At 42.2% G+C, this 18,072-nt stretch overlaps 1 protein-coding gene across 1 annotated transcript in view; it reads right to left on the bottom strand.

Annotated features, from left to right (window-relative positions):
* The window catches only part of sim2 (SIM bHLH transcription factor 2), a 22,264-nt gene extending 21,360 nt beyond the window's left edge, over window positions 1-904 (bottom strand). The window contains exon 1 of the mRNA XM_077241927.1: window positions 235-904. Within this exon, the coding sequence (XP_077098042.1) occupies window positions 235-409 (175 nt within the window). The 5' untranslated portion in view covers window positions 410-904. The remainder of the gene's footprint in view (window positions 1-234) is intronic.
* Between the last annotated feature and the right edge of the window lie 17,168 nt (window positions 905-18,072).

The raw sequence follows: 18,072 nt of genomic DNA, 5'->3' as shown, positions 1-18,072 counted from the left end.
TGTGTGTGTGTGTGTGTGTGTGTGTGTGTGTGTGTGTGTGTGTGTTACCCTCAGGGAACAGGCCTCGGATCCTCAGGTAGCTGCTGGTGTGTGTGTGTGTGTGTGTGTGTGTGTGTGTGTGTGTTACCCTCAGGGAACAGGCCTCGGATCCTCAGGTGTGTGTGTGTGTGTGTGTGTGTGTGTGTGTGTGTGTGTGTGTGTGTGTGTGTGTGTGTGTGTGTGTGTGTGTGTTACCCTCAGGGAACAGGCCTCGGATCCTCAGGTAGCTGCTGGTCAGTCTGATGATGGACGCTTTGTCCAGCTGAGATGTGATCGCGGACGGCAGAGGCAACAGTTTGGCCAGCTCATAAAACTCTCCATTTTCCTTTTCTCGCCGTGTCTTCGCTGCATTCTTGGATTTTTCCTTCATTTCTCACACATGCAGAAGATGGACGTGTTTTCACTGTAATAATGCTCACTCGCTACAACATGTTTCGCGGGTCACTGATGGTTTTTCCTGCGTCTTTTCCGTTTGTTGCAGTGAAAGACTGAAGCTTCGGATAGTCCTGCTGTTTGGCAATTCAATTATATAAAATGAAACGCCTGTAAATCATTGACGAAACTCTTCACAAAAACGGAAGCTCTTTCCAGAAAATTCTTTCAATAAATCATCCAGATTTTGATTCTGATAACTTCTGATAAAGACAGTTGAACTCCATTTCATCGGGGAATCTCTATTCGCTTTTGGCTTCGACACGCTTTGACGTTTTGATTTGAAAATGACAGATTACAGTGATGCAATAATACTAACTTCTAATAATAAATCCATGACGCTGAGCATACAAATAAAAACAGGTAAGGATGAGTTCACGAACATCTGTTCAATATGTCGTTGTACTCCAATCATCCATTTCACGAGTTCGAGTTTATTATTTTATTTTCTCTCTTTCTTATTTTATTCCTCTCGACGCCTGGACATTCCTCTCAGGACTCCTCAGATTCCGTTCAGCCTTGCATTATTCCGGCGCTTTGATCGCCTGAGAGTGAGAGTGAGAGAGAGAGAGAGAGAGAGAGAGAGAGAGAGAGAGAGAGTGAAAGAGAGAGAGAGAAAGAGAGAGAGAGAAAGAGAGAGGGCGGTTCATGAAGACTGAATGACATTCGTGACGTCACAGTCTTTAGCGTGTGAGGAAGGATGGTGATAAAGCAAAAAATAAATAAAAAAATATTATTGTATTATTGGCTGTCTTACCAAATTTCAATTTCCGTGTCTGGCTGAAGTACTATGCAGTGTTAGACAATATAGATCATCAAATACTCTTAGATCGACTACAAACTTACACTGGTAGCCTATTCAGGGACGGGCATTAATGTGGTTTAGATTGCATCTATCAGACTGTTACCATTTTGTCGATTTAAATGGGGAAAAATCTAAGATAACGTCAGTAAATTATGGAGTGCCACAAGGATTTGTGTTTGGCCCAATGATTGTATTGTATGCTAAAGACGATTCAGCATCAGCAAAGACAGCGAGTCACGTTAGCCAAAATCAGCGGTAAAATCGCTCCCTCGTGATTTGTAAGAGCACTCTTCCTTTTGATTAGCCTACTTTTAATTTTAGTAAAGACAACAGCGTAATAAAAAATATAAAATATTGTTTCCACAACGTTTGATGGTCGCAGTTACGCCGACGTTACGTTACAACACAATACAGTGCCAGTTAGGAGATCGATCATTTGATTAGCTAATCATTCCTATAAATCCAATTCCTCTCAGATATCACAGGAATGAAACCAGGTTACAACTGTGGAAATAACAAATACAATAGGATTAAGTAGTCTAAACATAACTGGTGTGTGCATGTGATAAATCTTTCTGATTTTATATTTGTTATATAGGCTATACTTATTAGCTACATGGCCCTTACCCAATATACATTCTACTGACTAAATGTAACTTGTCAACTTATTCTACTAAACTGAATCCCAACACCTAACCTAACAGTCCACTAACACTCTAGTAATTCTGTAATGGAGTTAGTGGTCTTAAGTGGACCATCGAAATAAAGTGTAACCCAAATAAATGATGTTCTTTTGGTCTTTCTATTCATCACAGAATCCTGAAAAATATTAATCACGATTTCAACCAAAACATTAAGTAGCATAACATTTTTCAACATTGATACTAATAAGAAATGTTTCTTTAGCACCAAAGCAGCATGTTAGAATGATTTCTGAAGGATCATGTGAAACTGAAGAATGGTGTAATTTTAATATACAGTATATTATTTTAATTTGCAATAATACTTCACAATATTAATATATTTACCGTATTTTGATCAAATAAATGCAGGCTTGGTGAGCATTTAAAAAAATGTATCCAGATGACCGTCTGAGAAATCTTGCTGTTCTCAGTATTGAGAAACGGCGTGCAAAAGCACTAGATGTAGATACGTTTGTGAAACGTTTTGCTGCAAAGCACAACAACCGTCGCCTTAAGCTTTCCTGAAAAAGATGGGTGATCATGGGTCATTTGTGGACTGTAATTATAAGTTTTTAATTATAATAAGAACTTGAGTATTGTCTGCTGTTTTATACTTCTAGTCCACTGCATCTTGGACACAATTATTGTACTTTTTTTTAAATATATTTTCATTTTGCTTTTCATACTTTTACTTTTTAAAAGATGCACAGTTTTGTTTTGTTTGAACACTGCACTGGGCTTATTCCTGTTGTGAATTAAAAACCTTTGTAGTGTGTAAGGGCATGATTAAACAATACCTACTGTAGTTTAAAAGTGTTTTTGTGTTTGTTTTGTTAAAGCAATTCACATATAGAGATTCCCATGTACAGTCTACCCCTGCCACCCTGCCAAGACCTCTTGCCACCCCTTTGCCCCCCCCATGTAAAATTTTCTAGATCCGCCACTGATGGAAATATTATATGAAAACATGGAATTAGCTTCCATTGTTATGCTCATGACCAGATGAAATCTCTAAACTATCTAAATTGACAGAGTGTGTAAAAGATATAAAATATTGGATGACCTGTAATTTTCTTCTATTAAATTCAGATAATACTGAGGTATTACTTATTGGACCAAAAACTTGTACATAGAATCTCATGCATATAGAAGGAGGTACTGTTACTTCATCCTCTACAATTAAAGACCTGGGAGTTGGGCAGCAACATGGGATTATAATTATTATTATTATAAAGTTAGTTTTTAGTTAGGTCAAGAAAATATGATCATATAACACCAATTTTATCATCTCTACACTGGTTACCTATTAAGTTCTGTATCAATTACAAAGTGTTGCTACTGACCTATAAGTCCCTAAATGGTTAAGCTTCTCTGTACTTAACTGATCTTCTATTGCCTTACAATCCATCACACTCTTTAAGGTCACAAAACTCTGGTCTTTCGGTAGTACCTAGAATATCTAAGTCCACTAAAGGAGGGAGAGTGTTTTCCCTTTTGGCTCCTAAACTCTAAGATAAAGCCTTCCTGATAATGTCCGGGGCTCAGACTCACTCTCCCAGTTTAAATCGAGGTTAAAGATGCCTCTCTTTAATCTAGCATTCATTTAATAACCTTATCCTTCAGTTTTAACAGATCAAATACACATGATTATCTGCTTGATGTTATGAACACCAGCTACGCTAATTGAAGAAATGAAGAAACCACGTTAACTCCCGCGAAGACTTCAGATGACCCAAACTCTGAATCAGCACCAATGCTACATGTATCCTAATCATTTGTTAACAATATTATTCTTTACTTAAATGAGCTCATTGTTTCTGCCTTAAATTAATACATTGTTTAAAATAATACATTTGTCACAGTCGTGTTTCGGGCAGGAAGTTGAAGACCGACAGATCAAGTTTAGAACACTCAAAGTTGAATCACACTCCCCGCAGATGGCAAACACAACTAAAAACAACGGTGATCGGACAGGGAATAAAGGCAAGGCACAGCTTAAGTAATAAACACAAACGAGATGATTAACAGAACACAGCTGGTACAAATGAATAATATGAGGAGGAACAAATGAACAATATGACCGAGGGTTGAGGTGGAGCAGGAGTGACCGAGGGTGGAGGTGGAGCAGGAGTGACTGAGGGTGGAGGTGGAGCAGGAGTGACTGAGGGTGGAGGTGGAGCAGGAGTGACTGAGGGTGGAGGTGGAGCAGGAGTGACCGAGGGTGGAGGTGGAGCAGGAGTGACCGAGGGTGGAGGTGGAGCAGGAGTGACCGAGGGTGGAGGTGGAGCAGGAGTGACTGAGGGTGGAGGTGGAGCAGGAGTGACTGAGGGCAGAGGTGGAGCAGGAGTGCCCGAGGGCTGAGGAGGAGCAGGAGTAACCGAGGGCTGAGGTGGAGCAGGAGTAACCGTGGGCTGAGGTGGAGCAGGAGTAACCGAGGGCTGAGGTGGAGCAGGAGTAACCGAGGGCTGAGGTGGAGCCGGAGTAACCGAGGGTTGAGGTGGAGCAGGAGTGACTGAGGGCAGAGGTGGAGCAGGAGTGACCGAGGGCAGAGGTGGAGCAGGAGTGACCGAGGGCAGAGGTGGAGCAGGAGTAAACGAGGGCTGAGGTGGAGCAGGAGTGACCGAGGGCTGAGGTGGAGCAGGAGTGACCGAGGGTGGAGGTGGAGCAGGAGTGACCGAGGGCTGAGGTGGAGCAGGAGTAACCGAGGGCTGAGGAGGAGCAGGAGTAACCGAGGGCTGAGATGGAGCAGGAGTGACCGAGGCCTGGAGAACGAGTGCCTGAGGGCTGAGGTGGAGCAGCAGTGACCGGGAGCTGGGGTGGAGCAGGAGTGACCGAAGGCTGGGGTGGAGCAGGAGTGCCCGAAGGCTGAGGTGGAGCAGGAGTGCCCGAAGGCTGAGGTGGAGCAGGAGTAACCGAGGGCTGAGGAGGAGCAGGAGTAACCGAGGGCTGAGGTGGAGCAGGAGTGACCGAGGCCTGGAGAACGAGTGCCTGAGGGCTGAGGTGGAGCAGCAGTGACCGGGAGCTGGGGTGGAGCAGGAGTGACCGAAGGCTGGGGTGGAGCAGGAGTGCCCGAAGGCTGAGGTGGAGCAGGAGTGACCGAGGGCTGAGGTGGAACATGAGTGACCGAGGGCTGAGGTGGAGCAGGAGTGACCGAGGGTGGAGGAGGAGTAGGAGTGACCGAGGGTTTGAGTTGAAGCAGGAGTGACCGAGGGCTGAGGAGGAGCAGGAGTGACCGAGGGCTGGGGTGGAGCAGGAGTGACCGAGGGTGGAGGAGGAGCAGGAGTGATCGAGGGTTTGAGTTGGAGCAGGAGTGACCAAGGGCTGAGGAGGAGTAGGAGTGACTGAGGGTTTGAGTTGGAGCAGGAGTGACCGAGGGCTGAGGAGGAGCAGGAGTGCCCGAGGGCTGAGGAGGAGCAGGAGTGCCCGAGGGCTGGGGTGGACCAGGAGTGCCCGAGGGTTTGAGTTGGAGCAGGAGTGACCAAGGGCTGAGGAGGAGCAGGAGTGACCGAGGACTGGCATGGAGCAGGAGTGACTGACACTGGGGTGGAGCAGGAGTGACCGAGGGCACAGGTGGAGCAGGAGTGCCTGAGGGCGAAGACGGTGTGATGGAGGACAGAGGCAACGCCGAGGGGAAGGAGGAACCCGCTGCAGCTGTAAGACTGGAGGGACGGAGTGCAACGCATGTCCCGCAAGTCTGTGGCAGAAGTGGTGAGACGACTGACCGGGGGGGAGCTGGCAGGACGAGGGTCTCCAGTGCAGCCAGAGGTGGGAGGAGCCAAGACGGAGCCGACAGGTCGAGGGGCCGAGATGTATCGAAGGGATCAGAGGCCGGAGGCGGGGCCGTAGAATCCATGTTCACAGGCACTGCTGGTGTTTTTCATGACCTGAAGCTCGACGTCAAGTCGGGGCTTTCACGGAAATGATGCAGGGCTGCAAACCACCGGTAGTATTGGGAATGGAGGACTGGTTGAGTACTGAGGTGACGTAGACAGGAGACTAGAGAAGGCCACAGTGAGGAACACAGCCAATACAGGTCAGTGAAAAGGTTAATTCCCAGTCCATCTTATCCTCCATGCTTTAAACAGCAGTAAATCCAAACAGACAGACAAATCAAATTTCATATAATCCAAAGAAAATTCAGATACTGGGTGGGATAGGGAGGGAATCAACAAGTCTCCATCGAAGTCCATCAGCCAGTCCTCTGTCTTTGTTCCCTCGGCCACTGATGTCACTGGTTCACACCCCTGGTCAGATTCTTTGGGCAGTTCCTCCTCCTAGCAATGGTTGGGTGCTGTCCTCCCTTTCTCAGGCACTGTCTCACTCACCACCGCGGATAACTCTTCCGTCTCTGCGGGGCTCAAATGACTCCCTAATGGTTGCCAGTGGTTGCTCTGGGCCTGGCTGTGTTCCGGAACGAGATGCGACGCTCTCCAGACACCGGATGACGGTCTCCCTTCAGTCTAGTCTAGTGGTGTCCGGGAGGACGATGGGTTGGTTGAATGTGGCCACGATCCTGAACAAGGTCCTCAGGGTCTTGTCGTTGAGGGAGCTGGTTATAGCTAACCGGACAAACTAGTATACTAGTATAGTATACCTAGTATACTCGATAAAATCGTGGTCCGTTCATCTGTCACAGTCGTGTTCAGGCAGGAAGATGAGGACCGACAGATCCAGTTCAGAACACTCAAAGTTCAATCACACTCCCTCAGGCAGACAGGCGATGGCAAACACAACTAAACGTAACGGTGATCCAACAGGGAATGAAGGCAAGGCACAGCTTAAGTAATAAACACAAACGAGATGATTAACAGAGCACAGCTGGTACAAATGAACTAATAATGACCGTAACCAAAGACACGTGACAAATGAAAACAAACCGAAGGTCCTTGAAAACACAAACTTACAGAACATAATGGTGACAACATTATTTAACTGTGTGATTTGTATAGGCTTTGTACATTTCTAAAATAAGTAATTTGACACAGTCACATCTGATAACAGATCACTCTAAACTGTAATGTAGACACATGCATTTTCTGTAAAGCTGCTTTGAAACGATATGTATTGTGAAAAACGCTATAGGCGACAAATAAATGTGAACTGAATTTAATTGTTTTCGGGAGTGTTTGGACCCGACACACACACATCCCGTGTAGTAGCGAATCTACAGAGATGGAAACTGCCGCAATTAACGTTAAACAACATCTGTGGATTTTAACCGTTATCTGAATTCGGATGAAGGGTGTTAAAGGCGGTCCTTTATTAAAACATTCAATTCGTATTGAGTCTCTTTTGTCACACGAAAACTGTGAACTTAAATATTTTCAAATAATTCCACGTCCAAGTTATAAGCCTATTGAAAATATCTTTAGCTTTAAGTTTCTCGGCCAAACCATAAAGATTCCAGTGATCATTGGGATCTTTTAAAACTGAAAAAAGAAAAGAAATTGGGCATCACGTACAATTGTATAGAAAGCAGTTTGTGCACATTTGTTTGGAGCTCGTAATAAATCTTTACGTATTTGTGTGAGGAAAAATATGACGGATATTTTAAATAATCCCCCAATGAGCTATCAGCTGTTAGCAGATTAAATGATGAATTTGTTCTAGGTATTGATTTTGACCACCACGTTTGATCAGATTTTCTGTCTTTGCTCGTGTCATTTGGAATTCGGGCTGGAACAGATTTGGTGCCGTTTGTACATTTCATTCTTATTTGACGGCTCTTAGAATATTTGCGAGCTCAGAGTTGGAGGCTTGGCTGTGATATTACAGGGCTATCGCTTTCTCTCTGTCACAGCTGATGATGGATGAACTTCTCTGCCCTCATGCAGGGCGATAGCATGTAGAAATCCAGACACACTATAAAGCCACAAAACTCACCGTCCAAACGGGTGTCGGGATGTTGGCGATGAGGCCTGGGTTAGAGAGAGAGAGTTTGTTATTAACCTCTGTCTCTCTCATTATAGTCTCTCAGGTGTTCAGTTCGCTCCGTTTCAGCTCTCCAGACTCTCCAGGGCAGATCCAGGGTCAGGGTTAAACCACACACACACACTGATGATCACAGTCTTCCTCGCTGACATCTGGGAGAAAGGTTTTCTTTTGGGTCAAGTACTCAGATGAGTTGAGTAGTGTAAACTTGTTCGCATGTTGCACTAATTACCATAAAAACATTCTCTCCATACAAGCTAGAATATGTATTTATAATCAACAACATCCTTTATAAAAACTGTCTTGAAGTGGTGTAAAGTATTGGAGTAAATATAATTATACTGTATCTTTTTGGTAACTTTGTAGTTTTACGGAGTATCAAATATATTAGCAACTTTTACTCTCTACTTAACTACATTTTTTTAATAAGTAAATACTTTTTACTCTAATACATTTGTGATGAGTAATGCAATTACACATTACATTTTGCATGGCACTAACTTTTTCGACGGCAGTTTGTTTCTGCTGTAAAGAAGCAGTTATCTCCGTCTAAGGGCACTGAAGGAACTATAACTTGTGTTTTCCCTTTTCTCTCCCAAACTGGTCAACTGGTACTTTATGTGAATGCGAGTGCATTAGCAGTAGTTGCTCAATGGCAGGTGTTTGATTTATGAGATGTTTATGAGGTCATGATGAGGGTGAAACCAGCCCATCCGGTGCAAGTAGACTATTTCCTTTCACTTAACATTATTTCATTTATCCACTGTATTGGTGATATCTTTTTGAAGGATATTGGTTTACTTATGGCATTCTTGTGCACTTCAGCTTAACTGAGACTTGAGAGTTTGTAGACGTTTAAGAGGCTGTTCTGTTGACCTTTATATATTGCAATATTTAAGTGTTCCGTTTTATTTAGATTTTAGAAATGATGGTTTCCCATATTACAAATCAATTGTTTCTTATTTTCACTAGCATGACTCTTCGGTGTTGAGGGCTAGTGCATCTTTGAGCCTATGTTCAGTATGAGTAAAATACTGTTCAAATCAGATACTGATTTTTACTCAAGACGTATTGGAATTGGTGACTTGTAACTTTTACTCAAAAGGTTTTCAGCATGATAACATTTTTAACATAGTAACCAATTGAGGAGGAGCAAAAGCACTTACTGAATGAGTTCGCTGGACTGATTGAACACAGACAGAATAAAGTGCCAGAGATGAAACTGCTGGATTCCCAAAGTTTCCCAGAACACAAAGAGAGAAAATATACGAGCTGTCAGGCTCTGATGATTAATGAGAAGAGCAGTGTATTTAATACCTATAATTAGTGCTTTGTTGATAAAAATTATATTCACTCTTACAGACTCTGCATTAGTTTTGAATTATTTTTGATCTCTAAAGATTGAGTGTATTGAATCTGCCATCAACCTTTACTTAATATGTGTTGTTTGACAAATGTAAAATCAAACAATTATTGATTTTTTTATTGAGTGAAAACAAATTGGGGTTAAACATAAGGTGTTCGTCTAACAGTGTAATTATACATTTAAGTACTGAGTAATAATAATTAACCCTAACCTTAGCGTTTGTTTTCGGGTTAGTTGCATGTAATTTATAGTTATTACTACAGTAACTACATGTAGCGTGTAACAAGGACACTGTAAAATAAAGAGTTACCCAAATTTGCCATAAATGATTTCATATAGGGATCCACATATCCCACAACACTCCAAATAAATGTATTTTGTTCATATATCACTTAAAAAAAGAGGACAGGTGCTGTTGTAAGTTTAGACCAAATGAAGTGATAAAGTAAGTTAAAGTTAAAACACACAAACCCCCTTCCTGACTTTGACATTTATGATCATAAAACCAGAAGGAAATCTGCTCTCATTTCCTCCTGTCCGCTGTAACCCGTAACAGATTCTACGGATTCTATAAGCATCAGTTCTGCTGCTGCTTTATTCAAATCTGTTTAGTACATTTCTGTGCAGAGATTCAAACCGAACATGTTCTTTTTTGCTATTTATATACAATATATATTTTTATTTGATCTTTTACCTAAAGAGATGCACGACTCTGTCTGAGAAGTTCTGAAAGACATTCATTCAGGCTATAAATGTTCTTCTGCAATTGGCATTTGTCAATGTCACGTTGTCATGTGAAATGTGTGTGTGCTGCGTGCGTCCTGTGAGCTAGTGCGTGTGTGTCTCTGTGTGTTTGTGTGTGTGTGTGTGTGTGTGTGTGTGTGTGTGTGTGTGTGTGTGTGTGTGTGTGTGTGTGTGTGTGTGTGTGTGTGTGTGTGTGAATTTTTTGTATGACAGTATTAATAACGATTTTAATGATTTTCAGTCTATTTATGTCTAAAACCGACACTGGAAACATTCATAAAAATGACATCAGGATATTTGCTGTACTCTATTAGATGTGATAGACAATAAAAGCAAACCAACTCATCTTTACATATTTTGTTCAATATTTGTCATTATTCACTTTTTCAAGATAAGGCAGCATTTAAAATAATGTATGCTAAAGGTTGAAAATATTGAATTGTAATGTGTATTCGTATGAAATGAACAGATGTTTTATGGAGCTGCTATATGTGCATTTATGTTTCAGTTGAGCTTCTTTTAAAGAGAGATCTATAAGGCAGGAAAATCACAAATGTTTGGATTCACTTTGTTCAACTTTTTCTGCACAATTCTGCCCTCTAGTGTTTCAAAAAGTTAAAAACAAATTGACCAGTTCATGTTTGAAATATTAGTTTTTCTGAATTGCTAAAATACATTTCTCAAAATTATCACCCACTTTCTCAAAACCTGTGCTCAAAATCAAACAATACTTTCAGATTATACATTATATATCAGTCAATATATAAACACTACAGATCTTTCATTAAACACTACATCAATAAATGGTGAACCATCCAGAGCATGAGGTTACAGAAATGAAGTATATTGTATACAGTAAACAAATTTTGCAATTTACAAAAAAAAAGTAGTAGTAAGGTGAATAAATTGTATACGGTGTACACTAAAAGTATAGTATTAGTGCAGCAGATTAGTAAAAAAATCGTTCACTTTGGTATAGAAGCATGAAATTTGGCACAGATACTCTCTAAGGGCCACTATTTTGGAAAAAGGCGTTGGCCACTCATAAATTCAATGTGGCGGCCAATTTTCAAGATGGCCGCCATTGCCAAAGGCAAAGCCCCAACTTTTGTCCCCAACCCGCATCTCCTCCCGCAGCTTTTGCCACAGACCCACGAATGAGGCATCAAATCGTGTGTATTATTAGGAAATGGTGTGCTATGACTTTTATAAGTGATCGGGGGTACGATGTTCGCCCCAGGGGCGAAAAAGCGGCCGAAAAAAATCCCATAGACTTAACATTGCGACAAACTTTGACGATTCATAGCTCCGAGCGAGGATTTCGCAGAAACATGTGGTTTACCACATTTGAAGAGGCTGGCAGGCTCTGTAAGAACATATCTCACAATGGGGTAAAAGTTGCACCCCTGGGGGGCAGGAGCTGCCCAAAGTTGCCCCATTGACTTAATATGGTGTAGGACGGCCCATGAAATTGTCACGAAAATAAGGAAGACGAGGATTCAAGTGCAGGAAGGTAAGTTTAATTAAACGACTACAAAACAACATGAAAACTGAAAACAAAAACTGAGACACAGGAAACACAAGGGAAACAGATAATAATGAACCAACACAGGACTGCAAACACAAGAAGACTAAATAGGGAACAAATGACAGAAGGTAACAAGCAAGACAGGTGAGGGAGATAATACAATTAACAGGTAACGAGATGGGAGGGGCTGACAAAAGACAGGAGAGCACATGGCACAAAGGAAACACATGACAAGCCATGTGCTAACAATAAACAGAACTAGAACACAAGAACATGACAAACCAGGAATGTCAGACCTCTGTCACCAACTTAAGCCTGGTTCACACGGCAGGATAATTAGGCCGATGTTAGCCCCGATTTACCCCTTCCGACAATCTTAAGTATGCTCCGATTATCGTAAAATAATCTGATCAGATATTCCTGGCGTGTGTGGTGTGTTAAGAGTGCTCACATCTGCTCGAAAGGACGTCTGGACCGCTCCGATCTCAAATCGGGGATATCCAACATGTTGGATTTCTTTAGCCCGATTTCTCCTCGTGTGTGGTGTCCCCCGGGGACAAACGAGCACGCAGCCTGTGGACTGTGCCATGTAGCCAATCAGAAAGCGAGGTGACGAGGCGCAGAGGAAGCACCGGGAAACAAAATCAAAACAGCCGTCAATGCTCGCGTTGTCTCCACTTCTTTGACCATCGACTTTTCTTTTGATAACTTTTTTTTCGGTTAAAAACAAACTACAAACTATCGCCACTGCATCCTCCTCGTCCGCCATGATTGTTTACTCTGTAGTCACGTTTGATCTCGAGGGATTTTGCGAGATTTTCCGCCTGACCTGGGAATGCTCGGGAGTCAAATCGGTTCGAGTGTGATGTGTTGATTTTGCCGTGTGGCTGCGCACCACACACTGTACTACCAAAACTGTTAGACCCGTGATTTTTTATCACCGTGTGTGGGGTCTCTCAGGTTTGGAAAATCTGCAGACAATTTTAAAATCGTCCCGTGTGAACCAGGCTTAAGATAATACCAGACAGAAGTGACAGAACCCTGACAGAAATGGGCAGTCATACACATTGCATAGGGATTTTGTATTGAACATAGCTCTGGATCACAGTGTCGTAGAGACAAGGGGACGGGCTCATTTTACTCAGACGACCAATCAGTCTCTCAGGATCATTGTGAAGCTATTAAGCCACACCCTAGCAACCATTTACAGCACCCTAGCAACAAGTTCCATTGACTTCCATTGAAAGAGATAAAAGGGATATCTCTGGATAGAAGTATCATAGAAAGATGAGTGTGGTCTCGTTTTACCCGGGGCAGCAAACATTCAATCATGAATTACCTGAACACTTCTAGCCCCTCCCTAGCAACCATTGTTGAGCACCTTAGCAACCAAAATCCAAAGAGGTATATCTTCTATTCTGAATGTCACAGAGACATGGGAGTTGGTTTATATCATTCATAGTGACACGCAGCCTTTAGAATTTTATGATTCGCAGCTGCCAAGCCACTCCCTAGCGACCAAAGAGAGTACCCTAGCTACCATTTTGCAAGACCTATACTGCCCTACAAAGGCAAAAGACCTTAACTCGCTACAGTGTGGAACTAAGAAAAATGACTTTAAAGATTTTTAGTTGTCCCGCCAAATTAATTATAGGTAGGACACTGGAAATCTGGCAATTAGATGTTTAAGTAATAAAAATTATCTACGTAAAAAAATCTTGAGCTCAAACTTGACTTTTGACCACTATTTTAAAGTTACTGTACTCTGCCTTTGTATTCTCAGCAAAAAGTGAGAAGTCATGCCAAGGCAAAAGACAGTAACTTCCACATTATCAATATTTGGTTGCTGATCACCATTAACAAAATCATTATAGTAACACCTGTATACAATCTAGTGATCATGGCATTTATTTTGAATGATTTACAATTACTTATAGCCATCTACTTATTGTGCTTTGGTTGCATTCTGGTGGCCCTATTAATTCATTAGACATGACAAAATACTTCCGTAGCGGTAAAGACTATAGGCTATCTTCAAGTTGTACTGAGTGGCATAAGACTTGCTAAACACGCGTTCAAAATGATCACAATAAAACAGATCCTCGCGCACATTCGACCCGGAAACTGGATTATAGCGATGGATCTGAAAGACGCATACTTTCACAGACGCTTACCGAGATACGTGTTCAAGGTGTCACGCTCCTCGTCCGTTCACGAAAAGTAGCCTATGCAGTGCTTTCCCCCTTGAGACTCAGTAGGGAGCGCGTTCTGGACTACCTAGACAACTAATGCATTTATAGCACAACCTTCTGTGTTCTGTATCTTTTCAGTATGCAGTGGTTTCAGCTGCCTGTCTGCCCTATTATTGTGCTTGTGCACTTCGCTCGTCCCGCGGATTTATTCCGGACGCTGTGATTGTATAACCTGCTTGTAACAGCTGAGCTGGTCTGATGTTGTATGCACCAGCACTTGTTTCATTATGTTGTATGCACCAATATACCCTTGTTGCTTCATTATTATCACTCCCTGTGATATATTTCTTGCGTCGGCTCGACCGTGTTCAGGGCGGTGCTCAAGGCTAGGGCTGTCGCGATAACCGCAATATTGTAGTACCGCGCTACTGACAGGCCAGCCGCAGAGCAATGCAAGTAACCGCAGCAACCGCGTTTTATTTTTTCATAAGGCCACCCTTCGTAGTTCGTACCATGTGTATTGAATGTTAAATAGGTTAATAATGATAACAAGACTGTTTATCATGGTGATTTGTACAGAGGCTTTGTTGATTTGGACTTAAGCCTAAACAGACAGTGAATGAGATCGACTGAGCGCGTGCGATTACCTGCGTGCGTCTCTTTGAAGTCAAGTATATTCGTGAAAAATTTGCCGTTTCCAAGGAAAGCGAAATATTTGTCGTATCATCCTTTTAACGTGTGGTATTTACCATGAATGGCGTCAGCGCTGGTCAGCATTACACAGCGCGAGGAAGCCGTGGGGCGGGAAAGCAGCGAGTCACGCATTGAATCAATGCCATTGGTCTCTATTAAGTGAAGCATTGCTCAGCTTTGCCCAAAAGTGAAGCATTGCTGGCCAGCTGAGCCTTTAAAAGTGGAGCTCAAAGTTAAAAAATAATTAACACCTTGTTTCATTACATCTATCATTTAAGGAATCAGCTTTTTGAACGTTTTCGTTGAATGAACGGTTTAATGACTCACTCGACAGTCCGTTGGCGTAACAATGTAACTGCGCGCTGAGTGACAGTCTTTCAATGCGCAGAGATGCTGTTTAGGTCGGTTACATTGTTTTTGTGAATGCTGACCATATCATAACACGTATTTATATAACAACAAATAAATAGAAATAAATAAATGGCGGTAATACCGCATATCGCTCTATTGAGCCACTCAAAATTACCGCAAGGGAAATTCCTTCACCGCGACAGCCCTACTGAAAGTGCCGGCGAAGTTTTGGCACTCTGCCAGCTAGATGCATGATTGTTTCAACCAGGTCCGGTACCCGAACTGGGTGAGGCGGGGCTTTAGTTCTTTGTTGTATTCACCTGCTAAGGCATGTGTAACACTTTTCTGTCAACTCTGCATATATCCTTCGCGATCGATATCACACGTTTGTCGATGGAGCGGGTTAAGAGCATACTATCTGACCGCATCAGTGCAGGACAAGGCTCTGAGGACATCAGAAGTTACAGGGACTGATGGCAGCTGTAAGTACACAGGCCAAAAATGTGCCAAAAATATCAATAACTCATTTTCAACCAAAAACGAAGTTACGGTCTTTTGCCTTTGCACGGCAGCATATCTCTACATCACTCATGCTCTTTTGACTCATGCTAACAAACAGGAGTTCCAACATGTTACACATGCTAGCTGTGAACAGCTACATGCTAATAGCGATTAAGTAAGTGCTCAATCATGCCAAGAAAATGCTAAGAACTCCAATAGTGACCATCTTTGACAACTACTAACCACCTACCAATACCATAACAACCACACAGAATACCCTAGCAACCGCCTACCAACACCATAGCAACAACCCAGAACACTCTAGCAACCACCTAGCAACCACCTGAACACATGAATAAGCCATAGCTCGGCACCAGAACATCGTACAGACATTTTTGTTGGCTCGTATGCAATCATGTACCACACCCTAGCAACCGAGTGGCGAGTTTTGCCACTGCAAGCACCCACTCACATTTTCTTCTGGAAATGTACATTCTATGGCCATCTTGAAAATGGTCACCATCTTGAATTTTTGATTGGCACACACCTTTTTCCATGATAATGTTCCTTGTAGAATATTTGTACCAAATTTCATGATAGCATCACCATTTGAAAAAAATATGTAAGGATTCAAGAAAAATGGCGCCCATCTTGAAAAATGGTTGCCAACTTGAATTTGAGGGACAAGCACTGTTTTCCAAAAAACATTCTGAAGACAGTATTTTCACAAAATGTTATGCCTACATGATATCACTGTTTGAACGATTGACATAATGAGCATTTGACAGAAATAGCGGCCATCTTGAAAAAATGTCCGCTATGTTGAATTTTTCGGTGGCCAACGCCTTTTTCCAAAAAACTGACCCTTGGAGAGTATCTGTGCCAAATTTCATGCTTCTTTACCAATTTGAACGATTCTCTTGAGATATGCCATTAATCTGCTGCACTATATTGTACTGAATACTGTACAGTATATCACTGAATGTCTGTATATTCAGCACTTGTACTGACATACTGTAAAATACTGTAAAAATACAGCAGTCCAACTGCAAACCTAAAGGTCAAAGAATACTCTAAATGAAGAGCATGTTAATACTCTTCCTCCTCTAACTAACTCATACTCTTCCTCCTGTAACTCATACTCTTCCTCCTGTAACTCATACACTTCCTCCTCTAACTAACTCATACTCATCCTCCTGTAACTCATACTCTTCCTCCTGTAACTCATACTCTTCCTCCTCTAACTAACTCATACTCTTCCTCCTGTAACTCATACTCTTCCTCCTCTAACTAACTCATACTCTTCCTCCTGTAACTCATACTCTTACTCCTGTAACTCATACTCTTCCTCCTCTAACTAACTCATACTCTTCCTCATGTAACTCATACTTTCCTCCTCTAACTCATACTCTTCCTCCTGTAACTCATACTCTTCCTCCTCTAACTAACTCATACTCTTCCTCCTCTAACTCTTACTCTTCCTCCTGTAACTCATACTCTTCCTCCTCTAACTAAATCATACTCTTCCTCCTCTAACTAACTCATACTCTTCCTCCTGTAACTCATACTCTTCCTCCTCTAACTAACTCATACTCTTCCTCCTGTAACTCATACTCTTCCTCCTCTAACTCATACTCTTCCTCCTGTAACTCATACTCTTCCTCCTGTAACTCATACTGTTCCTCCTCTAACTAAATCATACTCTTCCTCCTTTAACTCATACTCTTGCTCCTGTAACTCATACTCATCCTCCTCTAACTCATACTCTTCCTCCTCTAACTAACTCATACTCTTCCTCCTGTAACTCATACTCTCCCTCCTCTAACTCATACTCTTCCTCCTCTAATTCATACTCTTCCTCCTGTAACTCATACTCTTCCTCCTCTAACTCATACTCTTCCTCCTGTAACTCATACTCTTCCTCCTGTAACTCATACTCTCCCTCCCTTAACTCATACTCTTCCTCCTCTAACTCATACTCTTCCTCCTCTAACTAACTCATACTCTTCCTCCTGTAACTCATACTCTCCCTCCTCTAACTCATACTCTCCCCCCTCTAACTCATACTCTTCCTCCTCTAACTAACTCATACTCTTCCTCCTGTAACTCATACTCTTCCTCCTCTAACTAACTCATACTCTTCCTCCTGTAACTCATACTCTTCCTCCTCTAACTCATACTCTTCCTCCTGTAACTCATACTCTTCCTCCTGTAACTCATACTCTTCCTCCTTTAACTCATACTCTTGCTCCTGTAACTCATACTCTTCCTCCTCAAACTCATACTCTTCCTCCTGTAACTCATACTCTTCGTCCTGTAACTCATACGATTCCTCCTGTAACTCATACTCTTCCTCCTGTAACTCATACTCTTCCTCCTCTAACTAACTCATACTCTTCCTCCTCTAACTAACTCATACTCTTCCTACTCTAACTCTTACTCTTCCTACTTTAACTCATACTCTTCCTACTCTAACTAACTCATACTCTTCCTCCTGTAACTCATACTCTTCCTCCTCTAACTAACTCATACTCTTCCTCATGTAACTCATACTCTTCCTCCTCTAACTAACTCATACTCTTCCTCCTGTAACTCATACTCTCCCTCCTCTAACTCATACTCTTCCTCCTCTAACTAACTCATACTCTTCCTCCTCTAACTAACTCATACTCTTCCTCCTGTAACTCATACTCTCCCTCCTCTAACTCATACTCTTCCTCCTCTAACTAACTCATACTCTTCCTCCTGTAACTCATACTCTCCCTCCTCTAACTCATACTCTTCCTCCTCTAACTAACTCATACTCT

This window comes from Siphateles boraxobius, unplaced genomic scaffold (genome assembly GCF_051911475.1).
Source record: "Siphateles boraxobius isolate OS27281-9 unplaced genomic scaffold, OSU_SipBor_1 248, whole genome shotgun sequence".
In the NCBI taxonomy this organism is placed as follows: Eukaryota; Metazoa; Chordata; class Actinopteri; order Cypriniformes; family Leuciscidae; genus Siphateles; species Siphateles boraxobius.
The sequence above is the reverse complement of the archived record's forward strand: the minus strand, read 5'-3'. Positions and strand labels throughout refer to the sequence as shown.